The sequence below is a fragment of the Rhipicephalus sanguineus genome, chromosome 10 (assembly GCF_013339695.2).
Source record: "Rhipicephalus sanguineus isolate Rsan-2018 chromosome 10, BIME_Rsan_1.4, whole genome shotgun sequence".
Lineage (NCBI taxonomy): Eukaryota > Metazoa > Arthropoda > Arachnida > Ixodida > Ixodidae > Rhipicephalus > Rhipicephalus sanguineus.
Genome location: NC_051185.1, coordinates 82003944 through 82024575, shown reverse-complemented (window position 1 = coordinate 82024575; position 20632 = coordinate 82003944). Strand labels below are relative to the sequence as shown.

General features: G+C 46.1%; 1 protein-coding gene across 2 annotated transcripts in view; it reads left to right on the top strand.

Annotated features, from left to right (window-relative positions):
- The window catches only part of LOC119372164 (uncharacterized), a 60473-nt gene extending 40151 nt beyond the window's left edge, over positions 1-20322 (top strand). The window contains exons 4-5 of one of the 2 annotated variants that reach the window (XM_037642627.2): positions 5415-5477; positions 19320-20322. In XM_037642627.2, coding sequence (XP_037498555.1) covers positions 5415-5477; positions 19320-19471 — 215 coding nt within the window. In that variant the 3' untranslated portion in view covers positions 19472-20322. The remainder of the gene's footprint in view (positions 1-5414; positions 5478-19319) is intronic. The other variant, XR_007417785.1, reaches the window with a different exon arrangement.
- The last annotated feature ends 310 nt before the right edge of the window (positions 20323-20632 follow it).

Below are 20632 nucleotides of genomic sequence, written 5' to 3'. Positions count from 1 at the left end.
CACGTTGTGACAACTTTAGCAACGGTAGCCGGATTCTTGATGGCAAGAGCATTGAATGCGACAGTTGTAATGCCCTTGAGAATGTGGCGTGCCCTGTCCGACTCTGACATTGATGGATTGACACGTCGGCAGAGCGCAAGAACATCCTCGATGTAGGACGTGTACGACTCGCCGAGATGTTTCCGAGCCTCGAGGGTTTTTTTGGCGAGAGCCGACCGAACGGCCGGTGTGCCAAAGACTTGGCGCAGCTGTTCTTTGAAGGTAGCCCAGTCGGGGATGTCAATCAGGTGGTTGAAGAACCACGTCTTCGCCACACCGGTAAGGTAGAAGGAGACGTGAGTTAGGTTGTACGTGTCGTCCCACCGATTAGCAGAATTGACACGCTCGAAATCGTCCAGCCAGTCCTCCACGGCTTCTCCGCGCAGACCAGCGAAGAGATGAGGTTCGCGCTGGGGGCTGTTTACGACGCGTGAAGGCGTGGCTTGCGGTGCCAGAGTGGGGACGGTAGCAGCAGCGACCTGCTCGTGCTGTGTGACATATTGCTGGACAGCTGGCGCAAACGGCGACCTGAGCGAAGCTCCAGGAGGAAGAGCGGACGAGTAGAGGACGGCGGATCCAGAAGCAACCTCCACCACGTATGAGGTCTTGGTAGAGCAGACGTTTATTTGGCCCGAAGACCCGGCAGCGAACAGGCACGATCAACCCACACTGATGATGATGATACACGACGAAGATGAGGATGCATAACCAAATGCATTATGATGGTGATAATGTACACATGAAGAAGATGTGCATAATAAATGCCCACAATATATATACGGTGCATGACGGCGGCGACGGCGACGGCAAAAACCAGCCCGACACTGTCCGTATAATTGCTATCGCAATACAATTAAACAAAAAATAACCATACAGACATATACACCCGCGAAGTATAAAAGTGAATAGTGATGACTGCAGCTCTTAGTGATCCACAACAGCTGTGCACCACTCAGCCGCAGGCAGCAGCCCAACAGCCGCGCTGGCAGCAAGGGTCATTACGTTCTGCAACGCATTTAGGTGCGAAGCATTCCATTACTTGTTGTGATGGTTCACCTATAACTATTAAGATCCGCGAATGATTTTGCGTTTGCGAAGGCAAGTCCACCACAAAGTGCCTTTACTAATGAGAAAAAGGCTGCGAATCCACGCGCTGGCAGAAGGCGTATTGACGATTGGGATCATTAATGGCGACCGCTGTAGCAGACGACGCGCTTGCTCCACCCTGAACGGAGCGGAGGGAATGAGCGCATCGAGGCACCCTATAGGAGCGTTGCTTTAAAGCACGCCCTTCAGGAATTTTTGCAGAAAATACTGCAGACGCACAAGCACCCCGGAGCTCTGCGTGCTGCCAGCGTTAAGTGGTCAATAGAAATAGCTTGCGTTAGTACCTCAAAGAACCGGTGGCGCGGCCATAACACGATGGAAATCGACAAATTTTTAATCATAGAAAACGCAGTACGGCGGAAAGATGGGAATTATTTAAGTAAATGATAAAAATGATGAAAATAGAGAAGGGCTGCCAATGCAGTATCAAGCTGGAAAACAGGAACGCGACCTCCGGTTGGAGCTAGATCATTTGGTGAAAATCGAAATAGAAAACCCGGGATTATTGACGCATCAAATACAGGTCGTTAACAACAAACAAAATTGAATGTCTAGAAAAGAATAAATTAGAGGGGCAATTATTCGTGCTAGTGCCGAGAACTACCTCGTGGGTGAAGCCCCACCAAAGCGAGCCTTCTCAGATGAAAAAGCATACGCGCGAGGTAAAGAAATACTAGAAATAGAAATGAATGGTAAGATATTGCGAGAACATAATGACATCATGAAAGCTTTCAAAAGTTACTCTCAACAATTGTTTTCTTATCGTGAGCAAGATGAGCCGGACTATGCAGATGAGTTCTTGACCGAAATATCGATACTTAATGACGAGGAAACAAAACTAATAGAAATGACTATTCCTATAGGAGAAATTGAGACGGCGATAGAAGATCTTAGCGTGGGCAAGTCACCTGGTCTAGATGGGATTATTGCCGCTTTTTACGAAGCGGTTAAGTCAGATATAGCCGCAGCAATGCATGAGGTATTTTCAAAGTCTTCATATCGGGAGACTTTGCCTCCATCGTTCGATCGTGCGCCCACTGTATTGATTCCAACAGGAAAAGATAAAGATGTCTTGCATAAAGTGACAGGGTACAGGCCAATAACTTTGACGAACATGAATTAAAGGTATTAATGGACGTGCTGGCGAGGAGGTTGCAGGGAGTTATACACAGGTTGGTTAGGCCGCATCAGACCTGCGGCATTAAGGGTAGAGCATATTTACTAATATTCACGTCGCCAGGAGCATCTTGGAGTATTGCGATATTGCACTTCCTAAAGTAGCCATGTTAAAATAGGTCTAGCCAAAGCTTTTGACATGGTGCCACACAATATTCTGTTTATGTTAATTGAATAAGTTGGCATTGTTTCGGTACTGTGTAAATGTATTTGAATGGCATACAAAAGGTAAACTGCAAATCTGATTGTGAATGGAGAACTTTCACAGCGCATACAAGTGCTTTCCTCTGTGCGCCAGGGGTGTCTATTAAGCCCTTTACGTTTTGCTTTATTTTTCAAAATTAAACTGTGGGAACGTTATTAGCAGCGCTGGAATTAAAGGGTTTATGTTACAGGCATGTGACGTGCGTGTTTCGATATTGCTCTTTTTGCTGTTGATAGAGAGAGCGTCAATTCATTAGTGATGATCACTGAAAGGTTTTGCGACACAAGTGGAAATTTGATGAATAAGGATAAATGTGTAGATTTGTGGCATATAACTGGGACCTCACGCCCACTTCTTTTGGAAATATTCAGTGGCTCACGATACCTAGCCGTTATCTCGGGGTATCACTGGACAGCGAATCGTGTTGGCTTCGCAAGGCAGAGGAACTGCGTGCGACAGCTGAAGCAAGGGGTGGCCGAGAATTATCGATTTCCTCTCGGTCCGCAATATGTAGCGTTTTTTTCTGGCTGCTAGAATTATGTACATTTTGCAAGCACTTAGTTGTACGCGTAAAACATTAAAGCAATTAGCAGGATATTTGATACATTCCGCTGGAGCTCTGCATGAAAGTGCACATAAAGTACTAATATGTTTCGTCTAGTTAAGCAAGGAGGGCTTTCTTTGTGTCATCGCATTTCATGCTGATAGGGGATCAAAGAGATGCCTTTTTATGTTGTTTAATTCAAAGCATGATATTACATACCTGACTTCTTTGTATCGTCAGAGAGGGGAGAACGACACTCCTTGTCGCTGTTCTTCCACGAAGTTGTGTTGTCTGATCGCTTACAAAGGGCAAGGTTTTCTATGGATTACTTATCTCACGTGAAAAGAAAGAGCCTTATGACGAATCTAATTCAGAATGTATTACATGTACCCGCTTGCCGGTTAATGCTTAAAAAAGCACTCGGCCAAGACGTTCTAAAACGAGTTAAAAATATGCGAATACGGCCTAATGTAAAGACCTTTTCTTTCAAGTTGCATCCAGGAACCTTGGCAGTGAATACGTGGCGGGAAGACAGAGAAATTTATGTATCATGGGGAACTATGTGTTTCCTGTGTAATACGCCTGAAACTATTGAACATGTCTTCATTGATTGTAATAATGGCATATTGTTTTGTGACATATTGCAGAGGACCCATTAAAGAAATAATTACCTCTTAATACCCAGAATCCCCAATAAAGAAGGGCGTACGGCAGGGAGACACGATCTTCACCGCGTGTTTACAGGAGACTTTCAGGGCCCTTGATTGGGAAGAATTGGGGATAAGAGTTAATGGAGAGTATCTCAGTAACCTGCGATTCGCTGATGACATTGCATTGATGAGTAACGCGGGAGACGAATTACAGCTCGTGATTACTGTACTGGATACGGAAAGTAGAAGAGTAGGTCTGAAAATTAATATGCATAAAACTAAAGTAATGTGGAATACTCTTCGCAGAGAACAGCGCTTTGCGATAGGTGGCGAGACACTGGAAGTTGTAAAGGAGTACGTCTACTTAGGACAGGTAGTAACCGCGGAGCCGAACCGTGAGAGTGAAATAACTAGCAGAATATGGATGGGATGGGGCTCATTCGGTAAGCATTATCAAATCATGAATGGTAGTCTACCACTATCCCTCAAGAGGAAGGTATATAACAGCTGCATCTTACCGGTACTTACCTACGGAGCAGAAACCTGGAGACTTACAAAGAGGGTTCAACTTAAACTGAGGACGACGCAGCGAGCGATGGAAACGAAAATGATAAGTGTAACCTTAAAAGACAGGAAGAGAGCAGAGTGGGTCAGGGAACAAACGGGGGTTAAGGATATCATAGTTGAAATCAAGAAGACGAAATGGATATGGGCCGGGCACGTAGCACGTCGGCAGGATAACCGGTGGTCATTAAGGGTAACTGACTGGATTCCAAGAGATGGCAATTACGTGAGGGGGAGACAGAAGATTAGGTTGGTAGATGAGATTAAGAAGTTTGCAGGTATAACGTGGCAGCAGAAAGCACAGGGCCGGGTTGATTAGCCGAACATGGGAGAGGCCTCTGCCCTGCAGTGGGCGTAGACAGGCTGATGATGATGATGAATACCCACGCAATTCGCTTTTCGCCTTTGAATGTTCTTCTCCGCACTTGCATGTTATCTTTTTATTGGGTGTGCATTCGCTATGGCGCAGCATGTTAGGCTATAGACACTGTGTTGTTAAAGTTGTTCTGTTCATAAGTATTTCGTGCAAATTGTCAAAGTGCGTGATGTGTACAAGGCGACTGACTGCGGTGAAGATGTGATATCTTTGTTTGATGCATTAACGCACATGAAACGGGTATGATGTGTGATTGTTACACTATCTTGACCTGTAGTCAACAAGGCAATAAAGAAAAAAAAGTGGCGCGCTGCGGAGCGACCGGTCGCAGGCTAAAATCCCGGTGGCGCGCTTCGGAAATTGTTTTCTTCTCATTTATTTTTCTTTGTGGCTTTTATTTATACATGAAAACATACACATATCCGGGAAATCAGGGGAGAGCGCCCATATAATTGCTATTGCGATAAAACAGGTGGTGGCTGGCAAGGCAAAACCAGTTCTACAGTATTTAGCAGAGATAGAGCTGTGATGATAAAATAATATGTTTAGTGATTCAATATTGTTCTAAGTCATGCAATGGGTGATCTCTGGAAGATACATCTTTCATACAGTGTTAGTTTTTGAATGCTTTTATTATTATACTTTGTTCTCATTTATCTAGGTGTAAGAACAGTGCCGCTGAAATATGTACAACACATGACAAGTCGTATTCGTTACATATTCCAGGTATGCAAAACCGATATTTCTTTACAGAAACATTGATATATCTGGCTAATAATACGGCATGTGGAGTTGTGAGGATCGAGCCCGCAAGAAGTATGTTTGGCGTTTTCTCCTTTTACAGGGAAGGGTAATTTTTTATACTTTTAAGAACACAACACTACCTGCTCACATGAACTCTAATCACTACATTGAAGTATTCTTTTGTGAATTTGAGTAAAAAATCAATACAAATGCTCATCTTCGCAAAAGACAAAAGCAAAGCTTAAGCTCTCATTTGAATGAATGAATGAATGAATGAATGAATGAATGAATGAATGAACGAACGAACGAACGGCTCTATTTCTGCAAAAAACATACCGAAAATCGAATGAATTCATACTGAGGCAAGCAGAGCGGGTATAGGCGCTGTCCTTGTTCAGAGAAACTGTAAGTTCGAAAAAGTGATAGCGTGCGCTAGCCGCCCGCTGTCAAATGTGTCACTATTCAAACACTAAAGAGATGTGCCTGGAAATTGTCTAGGCGAGAACGAGATTCTGCCACTACGTTTACAAACGACCTTTCATGGTTGTGAGTGACCAATTCGCCTTTGAGAAGAGATTCTTCCGGTGCACCACCACGAACCAACGCCTAGGCACCTAGGATATGCCCGTACTCCCCCCCTAATCTAAAACAAGCGCTACTGACTACGATTGCCCATCGATGTCGCACGGTACGTAAAGGCCTGCCGCGAGTGCCAGCGAAGAAAGAAGCCAATGATCAGGCCAGCAGGTCAGCTTAACCGAATACGACCCCGAACAAAGCCTTTCGGACAGTTTCGAATGTATCTTCTTGGCGCCTTTGCAAAGCCAAAATGACCGAACAGAATAATCATTGAGGGAACTGGCTACCTGACCATTGATGCCAAAGCGTGAGCCCTACGTAATGGAACCATAGAAGAGGTCGCGAAATATGTTGTTCAGTGCATACTCTTGCGCCAAAGTGCACCAGAGGTGCTTATCACGGAGAGGGTAACGGCGGTCACGGTGGAGCTGACACAAGCTATCCTGCATCACTTTATTGATCAAACCAGCTGCAGACAAGCCCAGAAAAAAAAAAAATTCGGCAGATCCTACGTACCGTGGGAATCGATGTCATGCGAAGCATGCGCGTGATGGTGACTGGCGTAATTTTTCACATTGAGCGAAACGTTACGGAATGACTCTAGACAAATGTGGAAGTGGTATACGCACACTCATGCGTTGAAGAGTATGTGTATTACATAACCAGTTATTCACTGTTGCGTGACGATGCCAACATGAGTGTTACCAACACCGGACGCGGTAAGTTGATATGTAGTGGTTATAATCTTCAATACTAGATAGCGCGAATCCCAACAGGACAAAGAAGGAACAGAGATGCACAAGACAGCCGTTACTCACAACTAAGCTTCATTCAGGAATGTTTCCCTAGATATACACACAGCCGAGTGGCACGCGCAGGCGCACTGCACGTACGTTACAGTCGCAGTTACAGTTATGCTTATACTTGTCCGTTATGACGGACACGCACGCACGTTTCACGAACCCGTGTGTATGTGTAGAAGGGATTCTTGACAGTTCTTGAAGAAGGTCATTATCACCGTGATCAGTGAGCACCAGTAGCTGGACCGGACTTGTTAATCGGATCCGCTTGTGATCGCGGCTGCGATGGGTCTAAGTGTAGTGAAGTGCGAGGTATAGCAAAGCTGGTGGAAATTCTGGGTGCGTCTTAGGATGAAATGATCTATGATGCCTCCTGTCCTCGGGCGTGGCAGCGAGGTTTCTCGATGCCCTGTTCACATTCATGCCGCCTTTCACGCAGTATAAAGACCAGGCGTTGTTGGGTCTTGATAAATCAATGTCTAATTCACTGGTAATGATAGAGGCCTGGTTCTCTCAGCAGATTTATTGTAGGAAGCATTGACCCCGCTTTTTGCGTAATCAACGGGGTTCACGTTGCGGACCACATGAACGAGTGCATGGTAGTTGAGCGTCTTCCAGGGGTGTTATGTCGTCAGCTTCCTCACTTTGCTTGCGTCCGCCGCGGTGGTGTAGCGGTTACGGTGCTCGGCTGCTAACCCGAAGGTCGTGGGTTCGATCCCGGCCGCGGTGGTCGCATTTCGATGGAGGCAAAATGCTAGATGCCCGTGTACTGTGCGATCTCGGTGCACGTTAAAGAATACCAGATAGTCAAAATTTCCGGAGCTCTTTGCTACGGCGTCTCTCATAATCATATCGTGGTTTTGGGATCCCAACAATTATTAATTTTATCACTTTCCTTGCGTATCAATGTGTGTGTTCGCGGTTACTGTGTTGGTTGAGACTTTGTATCACCTGTGGCACACACCCGCATAACATGAACTCTGGTATGCGGGTATGTGCCACACGTGACTGAGAGAAAGGGTTTCATGACGTACGCGACAGGTATTTTGCGTTATTCATGTCATGACCAGTGAATGGTGTTCGTCATACACTGATCCCCTGCTGTGCCAATTTTGGTATATTACAAGTTATGGAGACGACCAGGAGAGCGCCCAGACGTAGGCGGCTAGATAGATAGATAGATAGATAGATAGATAGATAGATAGATACGTAGATAGAAACGCCCAAAGTGCCTGAGGTTCGCTAAGAAATGCTTCGCATTTAACAATCACGTGGAACGCTTGAATAATGGCACTGGGAACATGCTTGCCATGTATGCCGATGCAGGAAATAAAACCTGGCATAACGTCCTTGCATACGACGTATTTAGATACAAGTATACACGGATACACAGAATACATGTATGACGCCATTTATCCTAGTTTACGGCAGCGAGGACGCTAAGACGCCTAACTTCATGTTCCCATTCGTCACAAAAGAGAACAATGACGTCGCACCCACATTCAACGCGCAGAACAAGGCAGAATACTTGCACGTCTCCAGATTAAAGACCAACAGCGCAACGGAGCGCACCGGCTCAGCGCACCGCCACACGGAATACAAACCCAGTGACTGTGTGGATTAGGACGCCTATTGGCCACCGAGGATTCGGTGAAGAGTTGTTGCGGCGCTATTTCGGACATTGCAAGTTGTCATGTCATGTTAGTGAACTGGACAATGAAGTTGTTTGGAATGAGACAACGCCATGCGACGGCACCGTGGACGTCTAGAAATGGTGCATATCGTGTGCCCAAAAGCCTAGTACAAGCAATAAAATTCGGCAGAACCCACGCGTTGTGGAATCGGTTTCGTGCGAAGTAGTCAGCGAGTACTTCTATGCAATATTTTATGGCTTTGAGCTAAGGGTTACGATGTGGATTGACGTGATTTTGTAAGTGTAGTGGCTGTGTGCACATCGTGGGCGTACGAGGCACGTCGACAACACTGGCGTTTAAAGGGTTTTTTACGGTGCGACGTAACGTCAGCCCTCATGTTAGAGTACATACGTCAATAATATCGAAACTAAATGCACTTTATGGTGCCATCATGTGAACATCACTGAAACTTTCGGTAATGTTTTCCTCCGGGGTCGAGCAATGCTTCAATAGAGCATGCTGAATCATTGGATTGTAAATGTAATGTTTATTAAACTGCTATAAAAGCGGCGCGAACGCTGGAATCACAGACGTTAATCTGATATGACGCCTGTATCGTAGGAGTGCATATCTAGTGTTTATTGTTTTCTTGTAAAATAGATAGCCAGCATCACAACAAAATTGACGTTGCACCGACGTTACGCCTTCAGAGGCTGTTTTTCGAAAGAAGTTTCTGGACCTAGCGTGGCTATGTGTTTGAATACCTGATTGCCACTCGGAATGCTTGGGTTCGATTCCTGCTGGCATCCTAATATTTATTCTTTCCATTCGTCGCGTCAACGCTGCCGATGTCAGTTTTTCTTAACGCTCTCGCATCTAAATAACCAATGTCTCTTCTCGCCGTTCCTGGGTAGATATAAACTGTCAAATCACCTGTGGTGCATACCGGTACACCGCCGTTCGTAGTAAACGGGTATGTGCCATACGTGTCTGGAGCAAAGGGTTTGACAACGTACGCGACAGGATTTTCACGTTATTCATGTCATGACTGGACAGTCATATTCGTCAAATCATCGTATCCTCCCATAATAATTCTGGTCTACACCAAGTTAAGAACGCGATGTTGAGAGCACCCAGACGTAGGCGGCTAGCTACATAGATAGAAAGTAGGCACGTAGAGAGAAACGCTCAAAGTACCAAAGGTTTGCTAAGAAATGCTTCGCATTTAATAGACGTTACTGCTTTCAATACCAGGTGTGATTTTGGTTTTCCTTTCGTGCTAGCGTGTTTACATATATGATACTCTTGTCGATTTTCAATGCTTGCCGTTTATTGAGCATGGATCCGAAGCCTATTTAAAAAATGAGGAGCCCTAGCCCTAGTGACAAAATGGCGGTAAGCGAAGACCCGCGTGTGTGCCTGACGTACTACGTTCCATTTTTTTGTTTTTCGTTGCTTCTTTCCTCATTTCTATTGCATCACACAATGCTTCTTGCGTACTGTTGCCTTGATCCATGCCGCGGAATTAACCACCATTCGCGTGCTTAGGAGCGCAACACTTCATTGCTACAGGCATCAACGATGGTCATGCATTCATACCCAGGCAAGAATGAAATGTTGGCATGAGAAATTACATCTCACCTCCGTAACCTCGATAAAAGATCTGGTTCCCGTATTAGAGATGGTTGATCCCCGATAAGCCCACGATCGAGAGAACATTCAATTATTGAAAAACCGCGCATACAAACAAGCATGTGACCGCGCACATTCGAGGCCCGCATTTCTTTGCAGTCACCGGGGTTTTTTGCAGTCACACCTACAATGCCAATGGCACTTGCGAGCTGATATGGTTACTTAACATCTGAAACATCTGAAATTATAAAGGGACGAAGAAAACCTCGACCGGATAGCATGCCTCTGTAATCGATCTAGTTATGTTATATTATGAGTTGAGATCCCAGACAGTAGAGATGCACTCGAGCTTCTGTTCAATGAAGTAGTTATTAGCGAGGAGTCTAACAGAGCGTAGGGCTGTTGAACCTTGCATATCAGAAAGCAGTTGATGGAAAGCGGTGAAAGAGATATGTCCACGCCCGCTTCTTGTTTTACTTTGATGTATTCGGGTTTGACAAGCAAGGACGGCTAGCAACGCTCGACGTTTACCGCACCTCAGTGTTCGAGAAGCTTCGCGATTGTAGTAGATCAATTTGTTAAGATTGCGCGCAGGACGCTGATAGTCTAGATTATTCCAGAGCTTGCGCGACCACCAGTGATAAGACTGGAAAGTTCGATGCGTGATGTATAAAAGACGGCGCTTCCCAGCCATGAGCAGTTTTATCGATGGCCGACGCTCTCTTCGCCGCTATCAGAATACAGGTGTATTGCTATAGTTTGGCTTTTCGTTCCCCGGCCACAAGTTCGGCCAAATAAAAAAGTTTTCATCTTGGACAAGCCGACTGCTACCTTCGCCGACGTCGTACGCCAGGCGATCCAGCAGTCACTGAGTGCGCCTCAGCTTGCAGAGCCGCAGGCGCAAGCTATGAGCTATGCTGCTGCACCCCGCCTTCATGCTCCTCCTCCACGCCCACGCCAAAGCGCCACACCGCCGCAGTACAGTCGCCACTCGCCGCCGCCGCCCCAGACACCCTACCGTCCGCCTGTCCGCCAGCGCTACACCCCGAGGAAGACAGACGTCTGCCGTGCCCCCGACCACCGACCATTCTGCTAACATTGCGGAGATGCTGGTTACACCTACCGCCGCTACCAGTACCAACAGATGGGACTGCGTGGTTTCGCCAACAAAGCGCCAGGTCCATAACAAGGTGAACGGCCACGTGACATTACCGACTATCTCGCAGGAGCGCAGTGGACCGCCCCGAGGACCCGATCGCCGTCGCCAGGCTTGCCGATCGCCATCGCCAGGACGCTACGCCACACCCCAACGCCGACGATACACTGGCCCAACCCGGGGCCGGTCACTACGCCTTGTGTTGGCTAGCTAACTTCAAGGACCCTTCAGTTCACCTCGCACGGTGGAGTCTGCGACTTCAAGAATTTGACATTACCGTCGTTTACAAGTCCGGACGAAAGCACTCTGACGCCGACTGCTTGTCTCGCGCCCCCGTCGACCCGCCGCCGCAGGACGACCAGGACGATGACTGCTTCTTGGGAACCATAAGTGCCGATGACTACGCTAACCGACAGCGAGCCGACCCGGAACTCAGGGGCCTTGTGGAGTATCTCAAGGGCAGGACCAACATTGTTCTGAAGGTATTCAAGAATGGACTGGCGTCGTTCTTGCGAAACGGCGTTGTCCTGAAGAACTTCTTGCCCCTTCGAGCCCACAACCTTCTCGTGGTGCCTTCAGCATTGCGACCAGAAGTCCTCCAGGCCCTATATGACGACCCGACGGCTGGACACCTCGGTGCTTCCCGCACACTGGCAAAATACAGAAGTACCACAGGCCGCGCCTTGCCGCCGACGTCACTCGCTACGTAAGGACATACCGAAAGTGCCAGCGACGAAAGACATTGCCATGAAGACCTGCAGGCTTTCTACAGCCGACCGTTCCAGCAAATCGGGATGGACCTACGGGGTCCGTTCCCAAAGTAGACGTGCGGAAATAAGTGGATCATAGGAGCTACCGACTACCTCACCCGCTACGCCGAGACAAGGGCCCTACCTAGAGGCAGTGCCGCCGAGGTGGCGAAGTTCTTCGTTAAGGACATCGTCCTGCGTCATGGCGCACCAGAGGTCCTCATCACCGACAAAGGTACGGCATATACTGCGGCGCTAACTCAAGCAATCTCGAGATACAGCCAGACAAGCCACCACCGGACCACCCACAGTTCAATGGCCTAACGGAGCGTCTAAACGAGACCATCGCCGACATGCTGGCCATGTACAGTGGTCAACTCTCATGTCTATAACGCGGGAGCGTCGTGCTCGGAACTGCATGAGCGACATCTACAGCTTGAAACGGGCCACATCAGAGCATGCGCAGTGTCACTGACGCGCTCGCCATGTAATTTCCGTCTTTGTTATCGCCGCTGCCGCGACAACTGATTTCGCCGCCAGAAGCGCTGACAACCGTATAGCGCCTAAAAAAAGAGAGAGTGCAATCACCGGATCGGCGTGTTTTATACTGCGCACTTATTCTCGGTTCGCAGTATCATATCATACTGAAAGTGCTCCGGACAATGGATAAATTTATAAGTGGACGCAAATCTGCTGCTGGGACAATAGGCAGTTTTAGAATAGCGTACGCTAAGTTAGCGTTAGTTTTTGCGGCCCGCTATTTCCGTCACTTAACGGGCGCCCGCAAGCGGTTAGCGTACGACGCATGCGCAGTTGCGCGAAAAGCCAACGCAAAGCTTTGCGTACGCTATTCTAAAACCGCCTAATGTGACCGCGAACGGCAAATCAACACGCAGCATAGCTTTCATCGCGCGCTGAGAACGGTTCGCTTCGCTTCGTTTCCTTTTTCTTTTTTTTTCTTTTTTGTTTTTGTGATAAATTGTTGACAGCGCTTCCAACGGCCAAAGCAGTTGTTGCATTCGCGGTGATAACCAACGCTCGAAAATGCAAGGTAGGCGCATCAGTGGGGCTGCGCATGCTCAGAGGTGACCCGTTTTCAACTGTAGATGTCGCTCGTGCAGTTCGGAGCACGAGGCTCCGCCGTTATAGGTATGAGAGTTGACCACTGTACGTCGACGTCGAGCACTGTTTACATCCAGCGCGCCGAAGAAGCCCGACAGCTCGCCCACCAACGCATAAAGAATCAGCAGATGACAATAGGCACCGTTACAATCTTCGACGACGCTTCGTGGAATACCAGCCCCAAGACCGTGTTTGGGCCTGGACGCCGAAACGCCGACGTGGGCTCAGTTGTAAATTTCTTCGGCGATACTTCGGGTTATACAAGGTGCTTCGACGTCTCGGCGCTCTTGACTACAAGGTCATCCCGGACGGCATTACGAACTGCCATCGACGCCGCGCACGACCTGAAGTCGTGCATGTCGTGCGCCTTAAGCCGTTTTTTGCGCGTTAACGAACCTGGGGACTCTAGTTTCTCCTTTGTTATTGTAATTTATTTGTGTATGCACTTTTTCTTTTTTTCCCGTCTATTTTCCGTCACAAGCATCGGTACGTTGCTTCTTCAGAGGGGGCATTGCCACGACTGCTTCTTCATTTATTTTGATGTATTCGGGTTTGACAAGCAAGAACGGTTAGCAACGCTCGAAGCTGACCGCGCCGCAGTGTTCGAGAAGCTTCGCAGTTGTAGTAAATCACTTTGTTAAGATTGCGCGCAGGACGCCGATAGTATAGATTATTCCAGAGCTTGCGTGACCACCACTGATAACACTGGAAAGTTGGATGCGTGATGTATAAAAGATGGCGCGCCCCAGCCATGTGGAGTTTTATCGACGGCCGGCGCTCTGTTCGCCGCTATCAGAATGCAGTGAGTATTGCTGTAGATTGACTTTTCGTTCCTGGCCACAGGTTTGGCCAAATAAAAATGTTTTCATCTTGGACACGAAGGTTCCAAGGCATGTGGCTGAAAGGGTGACACCTAAATATTTGTGGTTAGTACCGTGTTTTATGTGCGGAGGAGAATAAAATATAGCCATCCGAGATGTTTTCTCGGGGAAATAGATGAAAAAGCAATCATTTTTCTTCTCCGTTTTATATATGACCTCCCCCTGCCCCATTGAGTACATCAATAGAAACTTTTAGTGGGGCTACCATGAAGATCATCTTCGTCCCCTTGAACATATGGTAGAACAAATCAGCCATCATCAGCGTCCGCCATTTACATATCAGGCATGATAAGTCATCATACCAACGATCATTCAACGCTGATAATATTTCTTTGCAAGCTCTACCTAGTCATTGTTTTATAAATGCGAAGCATTTCTTAGCGAACCATTGGCACTTTGAGCGTTTCTATCTATCTATCTATCTATCTATCTATCTATCTATCTATCTATCTATCTATCTATCTATCTATCTATCTATCTATCTATCTATCTATCTATCTATCTATCTATCTATCTATCTATCTATCTATCTATCTATCTATCTAGCCGCCTACGTGTGGCTGCTCTCATGATCGTCTCCTTAACTTGGTGTAGACCAAAATTGGCAGGGTAGGGTAAGATGATTTCATGAATATGACTTTCGGGTCATGACATGAATAACGTTAAAGTCCTGCCGCGTGCGTCGTCAAACCCTTTCCTTCAGACACGCGTGGCACATACCCGTTTCCGACGGGCCGCGGTGTACGGCCATGCGCCACAGGTGACCGACAGTTGATATCTACCCAGAAACAGCGAGAAAAGACATTCGTATCTTAAATGCGAGAGCGTAAAGAAAAACCGACACCGGTAGCATTGACCCGACGAATGGAAAGAATAGAAATTAGGATCCCAACAGGAATCGAACCCAAGCATTCTGCGTGGCAGTCAGGTCACGCCACAGAGCCACGCCAGGTCTATAAACTGGCTTTGAAAAACAGGCTGTGCAGACGTAACGACGGTGCAGCGTCAATTGTGGTTATGGTACTGGCTATTTATTTTTGCGAGAAGGCAATGAACACTACATGGTACTCCTACTGTGTGACACAGGCGTCATATTAGATTAACGTCTATGGTTCGAGTGTTGGCTCCCCTTTTATTTATAATCACATTACATCTGTATTCCTATGATTCAGCAAGATATATTGAGGCATTGCTCGACCCCTGAGGATGTCATTAACGAAACTTACGTGTCATATTCACATCATCGCAACGTAAAACGCACTTTGCCCACCAGAACAACGCAGTGTCCTCTTCATTTCTTACGAGGCTGGGCGATGGCCTCATGCTGACCGAGGATGATGCCTTATGATTGACAGCCGTTTTGTAGAGAAGACTACGTAGGCCACATACGCCCAGGTAGCCTACGAATAGGACAAGGGCCATCTCTTGATGTTGGTCTACGTAGCACTATCCAGGCCTTCAATCCTCGACGGCCAATACCTCGCCAACAGAAGGGTGACTTCATGTTGCGACATGTCGCCGGCTCTATCGATAGAAAATTTGTCGACGAAATGAGCGACGCATCTACGATTTCCAACAGCTGTACTATACCTCACACTTCCCTACACATGCACCCCTCGTCACCGCGATCATGACCGGATCCAAGAAGTCATGACCACCTGCTCGTTCTGACTGACCACGGTGATCATAACGTACAAGATTAGTATAAGCACTACATACCAGCTTACCGCTTCTGGCGTTTTAAGCGTTACCCAAACGTAAACAACTGGCCATGTAACGCACATGCGTCTCTTCAACATATATATGTGCGTATAAAATTTATGCAAATCTTTAGCGTGATTGTGTAAACCTTTGCTCAATAAAAAATTATGCCACAGTCACCTTCCCGCCGCATGCTTCGCGTAACATCGACTCCCACGGTACGTGGGATCTGACGAATTGTTTAATCTTTTCAATTTTTTTCATTAATAATTGTGAAGCATTTCTTTGCGAATCTTTGGCACTATGAGCGTTTCTATCTACGTATCTATCTAGCCGCCTACGTCTGGGTGCTCTCATGATTGTCCCTTTAACTTGGTGTAGACCAACATTGGCATGAGAGGGTAAGAAGATTTAACAAATATGACCGTCGGGTCATGACATGAATAACGTGAAAATCCGGTCGCGTACGTCGTCAAACCCTTTCCTCCAGACACCTGTGGCACATACCCGTCCACCACGGACTGCGGTATACGGGTATGTGCCACAAATGATTGAAAGTTTATATCTACCCAGGACTTCGAGAACAGACATGGCTAATATAAATGCGAGAGCGTTAGGAAAAACCGACATCGGCAGCGTTGACTCGACGAATGAAAAGAATAAAAATTAGGATCCCAGCATGAATCGAACCGAATACTTCTGTGGGGCCATCAGGTATTCTATCACCTGGAATTAAAGTCAGGGGGGGCAGGGTGGCCCAGCCCCCCCCCTACGGTTTTTAAGGAGGGGGGGCCGGCAGGTCAACTGTAGCACTGTGCCACCTATTTCATAAGCGTTGGAGTTTTTTTTTTTGGAGTAGTGCTTTTTGAGGGAAGTTTATAACTGTCCAACTTTCTTAATATTTACACAGTGATGATTATTCGATTGACGGGGCTTCAGAAAAGGAGAAAAAGACGTTCACCGTTGTACTGCTAGATGCAGTTTCCTGAGACCGGGCACACCACGGGTCACTAACCTTCTTTCATTCGACTAACATTCGACTAACCTTCTTGGCACAGCATATTTAACGAGGCACCTGAGCGTAAAGCTACCAGCTCGTGAATCAGTGAAGGTTCACCTTCGTCTCCCTATGTTACCAGTCAGTTTTAATAGATTTAGTTATGCATTACAAGTCTGGCGTAATGCCAAAAACACATGTATTTTGCCTAATTGTTTAGGCAAGTAGGTGTGAAAATAAAGTACAGAGCTTTCCTGCCTGAGGTTCTCAATGCAGTGAGTCAACTAATGTTATCTTCTCTGAATTCCTTGCTTTCAGCTCACATATCTTTAGCCCTTTATGCGCCGAGTTATTTTTAAAAACCGTTTTCAAAATGCCAATTTCTTGGATTGGCACGCTGCATAAATGCCCAAAGTGCAAGAAGCATTGCGTCTATAACAGTGACAGTTGGCGTAACTACACTGTGACCCTGGAAAACAAATCTGTGAAATATATATATAATATATATATACAGGGTGTTTCAAGAAATGTGTCCAACCTTCTCAAAAAATCAAGAAAATGCGATATTTGCTCGGGGCTTTCAGAATTGCTTTTTCTGTAACGGCAGGAATCTTAAGGTGGTTAAGGGCATCATTTAGGATAGTAATTAAGAAAGTTACATTAATTAACTTTTTAATTAGTGGAGTTAGGTGATTCTGTCAAATGGGAGAATTCAAGTCCTTCATGCCAGGAACCCATCTGAGCTTTGAGATTTCGAAAAAGCGTCCTCTAGTAATTGTTGTGGCGTAATGAAGTTCAACGAAATGCAAAGGCTTTCAACAGCGAAAGCCATCGGATTCGGTTGAATTTCATTCCTCTGTAATTATTACTAGATGCCACTTTTTCGAAATCTCAAAGTTGGGTTGGGTTTCTGGCATGAAGAACTTCAATTCTCCCATTTGACACAACCACCTAACACCACTAATTAAAAAGTTAATTAATTTAACTTTTTTAGTTACAGACCCAAATAATTTCTTTAACCACCTTAAAATCCATGCCACTACAGAAAAACCAATTCTGAAGGCAGCAATCAAATATCGTTTTTTCCTGATTTTTTAGAAAGTTCGACACATTTCTTGAAACACCCTGTATATGTACCTACCTACCTACCTACCGACCTACCTACCTACCTACCTACCTACCTACCTACCTACATACATACATACATACATACATACATACATACATACATACATACATACATACATACATACATACATACATACATACATACATACATACATACATACATACATACATACATACATACATACATACATGAAGTGATAATAAAGTGAGACTTTAAGCCCTGTCTACCACAGAGTCAATTGAGGTTTGGAAAAACTGGTTTAGAAAAACAGCCTATGAAGACGTAATATCAGTGCAACGTCGATTGTGGTTGCATTGCTGGCTATCTAATGTTATAATAAAGCAATGAATACTACATATGCGCTCCTACGATACGGGCGCCATATCGGATTAACGTCCGTGGTTCCAGTGTTGGCTCCGCTTTTACACCCTTCTAATAAATATTACATTTGAATTTCTATGAAGCTATAGTGAAGCATTGCTCGACCCCGGAGGAATACATTAACAAAAGTTACGTATGATATTCACATGATTGCACCATAAAGTGCACTTAGTTTCCATAATACTGACGTATGTACTCTAACGTGAGGGCTGACGTTACGTCGCACCACAACCTACTCTTTAAACGCCAGTGTTGTCGCGTGCCTGGTAAGCGCACGACGTGCGCACAAGCTACTACACTTACAAAAACACGTCGATCCCCCTCATAACATTTGGTTCAAAGGCATAAAATACAGCTCAGAAGTACTCGTTGACCGCTTCGCATTAAACCGAATACCACGAAGGGTGGGATCTGCGGCATTTTTCTTTGCCAAACTCTACCTTTTCAGTGTATTTTTTGTCTCGTTGGTGGTATGCAGTGTAGTGTGGCGCTACCCTATGTTGCTTTATCATTGTAAGGAATATGTAACTTGGAATATGTAATATGTCCCGTTACAGGTTTTAACTCTGGGACATCTTTCCGTATAATTTTTTTTGCTATGCAGTACTTTGAGAAAGCGATAAACTTGAACTTAACGATAAGTGTTTGGGTTTCACGTCCCAAAGCCACAATCTGATTATGAAAGACACCGTAATGGAGGGCTGCGGAAATTTAGACCACCAGGGGTTCTTTAACGTGCACCTAAATCCAAGTACACGGGCCTCAAGCATTTTCGCCTCGATCGAAAATGCTGCCGCCGTGGCCTGGATTCGATCTCGCGACCTTCAGGTCAGCTGTCGAGCACCATAACCACCAGGCTACGGTGGGGGTTATTAAACTTAAATTTTAACATAAAAAATGAGGCTCCTGAACCCAGAAAACGGGGGTGAAACTAGCTTATTCGTGAGAAGATGGTGCCTTCCGAGATGACAGCTATAAGGCTGTTTTTCATGCGGAAAGAATATAAAAGGCATACTCAATGATCCGTCTGACTGCATTCACTTTGCTTGTTATCTCTCTTGTTTCCGAATAATTTTCACTCCTTTTTGTGTCACCAACATTGAAAGAAGCGTATATCTCATTAATGTGACGTGATGGTATTTATATTTTCTAGATGGAACGACTTATTACGAGCTTCGTGTCAAGAACGCATACATTGGAGCCATGCCTGATCGAAAATGTACGAGTCGCTTCCGCCGTGTCGCTAATTTTGAAATGCTTACTTACAGTCCGGACTGTCACCATCTACTAGGGCTACGCCACTGAATGCATCACGAAGTACGTTGGACCACAACTGCTCGATTAAAAAGAACAGGTGCGGCCTAATGCGTGCCCCGAAAACAACGGGCGCAGCCTATAGTTGAGTGCGTTGCCGCTACGGTGTCGCAGTACGGGTCGCACTAAGGTGGTTTAAAGAAAATATGAGTGTCCTTGTTTTGCGGGTTTTCTTCAGAAGTCTCGAACTCTTGGAAAATATCATCGGCAATCCGGTCGCCAACACTCCTTCGTACGCTTTACTTTTTTTGGAAAGAATGATTTCCTATTTCATCAGTTGCCCGTTAAAAGCCATTCAGTGACATACAATAACTTGTGGACGCCGACGTTGACATCCTTTCTTGTCGTTTAATGGTACTATGAAACGCAGCGGCTCCTCGGCATGGCGGACATATAGCGTCTCACGGACGTCACAGCTGTAGTTTTTTGTTTAATTTTTCTTCTAAAAGTGCATGGCTGTACGTCTACTAGCGCCAACGCGGATGAAATTGCAAACACAGCGTTCCCACTTGCGCATATGTGTTAAGCGCGACGCAACACGCCGCACTTTGCTTTAAAGGGACACTAAAAGCAAATACCAATTTATGTCAGAGTGAAAGCTCAATGTATGACAACTTCTAAAACTGCAATATTATCAACAGCAGTGTCCTACTTACCGAGAAATTAAGCTAAATGTATCACGTGATGCGCGCCACGAGTGGGACATTTTCGAAGTGATACCGATGACGTATGAGAGTCTGCCTACAATAAATCACTAGTAATCAAACTAGCAGCAATAAAAAAAGAACCTTCCGTGCATCAAAAGACGTAATAAAATGATGTTTGTTCGTTTCCGTTTGATTCGTGGAAAAAAGATCCTCTGTGGCGTTGCCATGTGGAACGGCGCGCGTGGTTCAAAGATTTCGTTTTCGCCGAACTGCGCTTCGCACGGCGCAATGCTTCGCTCACGCAGTCGCGTCTCAGTGGTAGTTTCGGGATCGCGTACTGCCGCGTGTGTTTTGCGCGCTCGTGAAAGTCGCTCTGACAGAAAGTTAGACAAAATGCCGCATGCAACGACGCCGGCAATACGAGCCCTCAGCAGCAAACCACGTTCACCGGGGCTCAAGTCGCTGAATTGAAGCCCAGCCTCGCGAGCCAATGTCTCGTTGTCAA